Below are 3,093 nucleotides of genomic sequence, written 5' to 3' on the forward strand. Positions count from 1 at the left end.
CCCCTAACAACCCCTGTCTCCTCCTGCTGTCTCCTTCTGCTGTCTCCTCCTGCTGTCTCCTCGTGCTGTCTCCTCCTGCTGTCTCCGTCTGCTGTCTCCTCCTGCTGTCTCCTTCTTCTGTCTTCTTATACTGTCTCCTTTTGTTGTCTCCTTTTGTTGTCTCTGGCTGCTGTCTCTGGCTGCTGTCTCCTTTTGCTTTCCCCTTTTGCTGTCTCCTTGTGCTGTCTCCCGCGGCTGTCTCCTGCTGCTGTCGTCTCCTCCTATTCTACTGTCTCCTTTTTCCGTCTGTCTCCTTTTTCTGACTGTCTCCTTTTTCTTTGTGTCTCCTCTTGGTGTCTCCTTTTCCATCTGTCTCCTTTTTCTTTGTGTCTCCTTTTGGTGTCTCCTTCAGGCCCAGCAGCGACTGGAGGCCCTGGAGGGGGACAGACGGCGGCTTGAGGCGGAGCTGGCAGCAGCAGAAGCTGCAGCAGCAGCAGCAGCAGCAGAGCAGCAGCAGCAGCAGGAGCAAGCCCTTTCTGCTGCTGCAGCAAGAGAAGCCCAGCTGATACAGGAGACACAAGAAGAGAGACAGAGAAGAGCAGCAGCAGAGAGACAGCTCGCTGAGGCACAGGGGCGAGCGGAGACACTTCAGGCGGTTCTATCAACTCTAGAGGGGAAGCAGCAGCAGCAGCAACAGCAGCAGCAGCAAGTGCTGAAACAGCTAGCTGAATCACAAGCCCAGCTAGCTGCCCTCAGGGAGCACTCGCAGGCCCTAGAGGCCCTCGTTAAGAAGACGGGGATGCGGGTGCAGGAGCTGGAGGGCCTGCAGCAGCAGCAGCAGCAGCAGCAGCAGCAGCAACAGCAGCAGCAGCAGCAACAGCAGCAAGAGCATGAATCCCTGCGCGAAGAAGCAGAAGCATTGAGGATTCGTTGTGCTGCTGCTGAGCTGCAGGTTGAGCTGCAAGAGAAAGAGAGACAAAAGGAGACACTCATGCTGCAGCAGCTGCTGCAGCAAGCGGAGGAGCGTGCTGCTGCACTGCAGCAGGCCCTTTTAAACCGCCGTCTCAGCAGCAGCAACAGCAACAGCAGCAGCAGCAGCAGCAGCAGCAGCAGCGGCAGCAGCAGCAGGTCTCCTCTGGGGTCTCCTCCAGGAGGAGACAGCCCCGGCAGCACGAGGAGACGAAGAGACAGTCTCCAAAGGGCCCTCCAGTCAGCTGACGCGGCTCTGGCGAAGGCTGTGGTGTACGTACACCGCAGCAAGCTCAACAGCGACAGAGACAAGAAGGGAGTGGCAGCTGCAGCAGCAAAAGAGGGGCCTGAAGCAGCAGCGGAAGGGGCCCCCACCAGCGCACCCTGTGGGGAAGGGGGGCCCCCAAAAGCGCCAGCGTGTAAGAGCTTTGCGCCGCCCCAAAGCCCCACGCTGCTGCTGCTGCTGCTGCTGCTGCTGCTGCTTATGCTGTTGCTGATGCTGCTGCTGATGCTGCTGCTGCCGCTGCTGATGGTGATGCTACTGCTGCTGTTGATGCTGTTGTTGTAAAGCAGAACAGCAGCAACAACAGCAACAGCAGCAGCAACAACAGCAACACGAACAGTCACCGCTGCAGCAGCAGCAACAGCATCAGCAGCAGCAGTATTTCTCCTTGTGCAGCTGTTTGTGCTGATGTTTGCAGCAGACTCTGCGGCCTCGAAAGGACCCACTGAGGCTGGAAAGAGCGGCAAAGGGGGGCCCCCAAGGCCCCCCAGGGGGCCCCCCGAGGGGCCCCCGGGGCCCCCCAAGCCCCCTGTAGCGGCTGCCTCAACACAGACACCGCAGCAACTCAAGCATCAGGGGGCCCCCGACACAGGCAGCAGCTGCGCAGTACCCCAGGGGCCACCGAAGGGGGGCCCCCCAGGTTACAGCAAGGGGCCCCCGTCAGATAAACCCCCAGGAGAACCGCCACAGGGGCCCCCAAAGAGGCCCCCAACAGAACACCCAGAAGGGCCCCCAGAGAATATTAGAACAGGGGGCCCCCCAAAGGGCTCCGAGGGGCCCCCCGGGGGGCCCCCAGCAAATGGTTCAGAGAGCCCTGCAGCGATTCCCGTGGGGGGTTCAGTGGGCCCCCCTCCTAATAAGCCCATGGAGGGGCCCCAGGGCCCCCCCAAGAGGGTACCCGAGGGGCCCCCAGCAAAGGGACTGGCGGGGCCCCCCAAGATTCCTCCAGCGGGGGTGACGGGGAAACCCTCAGGGGGGCCCCCCCCTAAACCCCCCGAGGGTGTAGCAGCAAAGCAAAGCCAAGGGCCCCCAAAGAAACTCCCTGAAGGGCCCCCGCCCAAACGCTTGGGGGGGCCCCCAGCGAAGTCAGCAGAGACAGACCAATCAAAGCAGCCAGAGGGGCCCCCAAAGAAGGCACTTGAGGGGCCCCCAAAGGAGACACTTGTGGGGCCCCCAAAGGAGACACCTGAGGGGCCCCCAAAGAAGGCCCTCGAGGGGCCCAAACCCGCAGAAGGGCCCCCAAAGAAAACACCAGAGGGGCCCCCGACAACCCTACCCAAGCAAACCACAAAAATGAAGTCCGAGGGGCCCCCAAAGAAACCACCAGAGGGGCCCCCAAAGAAGTCATCAGAGGGGCCCCCAAAGAACTCATCAGAGGGGCCCGCAGCGAAGCCATCAGAGGGGCCCCCAAAGGGTTCACTAGGGGGGCCCCCGAGTAAGCCGCCAGCGGGGCCCCCAAAGAATTCATCAGAGGGGCCCCCAGAGAAGTCATCAGAGGGGCCCCCAAAGAAAACACCAGAGGGGCCCCCAAAGGGTTCACTAGGGGGGCCCCCAAAGAAGTCATCAGAGGGACCCCCAGCGAAGTCATCAGAGGGGCCCCCAGCGAAGTCATCAGAGGGGCCCCCAAAGAAGTCATTAGAGGGGCCCCCAGAAGTACCATCAACAAAGGGGCCCCCAAGAAACTCCCCAGATATACCCACAGCAGAGGAGTCGAAGGGGCCCCCAAAGAAGGTGTCAGAGGGCCCCCCAAAGAAGCTACCAGGGGGCCCCCCGGGAGGACCTAGTTCGGGCCCCCCAGAAATGAAAGACGGGGGCCCCCAAGGGCCCCCCAAAGGGGGCCCACAAGGGCCCCCCAAAGGGGG

At 61.9% G+C, this 3,093-nt stretch overlaps 1 protein-coding gene across 1 annotated transcript; it reads left to right on the forward strand.

Annotated features, from left to right (window-relative positions):
• Positions 1 to 778: 778 nt before the first annotated feature.
• EMH_0085540 (uncharacterized protein) lies at positions 779 to 3,015 on the forward strand (the record flags this gene model as incomplete). The annotated part of the gene is made up of 3 exons (XM_038022871.1): positions 779 to 1,367; positions 1,650 to 2,666; positions 2,789 to 3,015. 3 exons carry the CDS (start codon positions 779 to 781, stop codon positions 3,013 to 3,015), a joined length of 1,833 nt encoding a protein of 610 aa, XP_037878725.1.
• Positions 3,016 to 3,093: the final 78 nt, after the last annotated feature.

The sequence above is a fragment of the Eimeria mitis genome, genomic scaffold (genome assembly GCF_000499745.2).
Source record: "Eimeria mitis Houghton genomic scaffold, Emh_scaff6048, whole genome shotgun sequence".
Classification (NCBI taxonomy): domain Eukaryota; phylum Apicomplexa; class Conoidasida; order Eucoccidiorida; family Eimeriidae; genus Eimeria; species Eimeria mitis.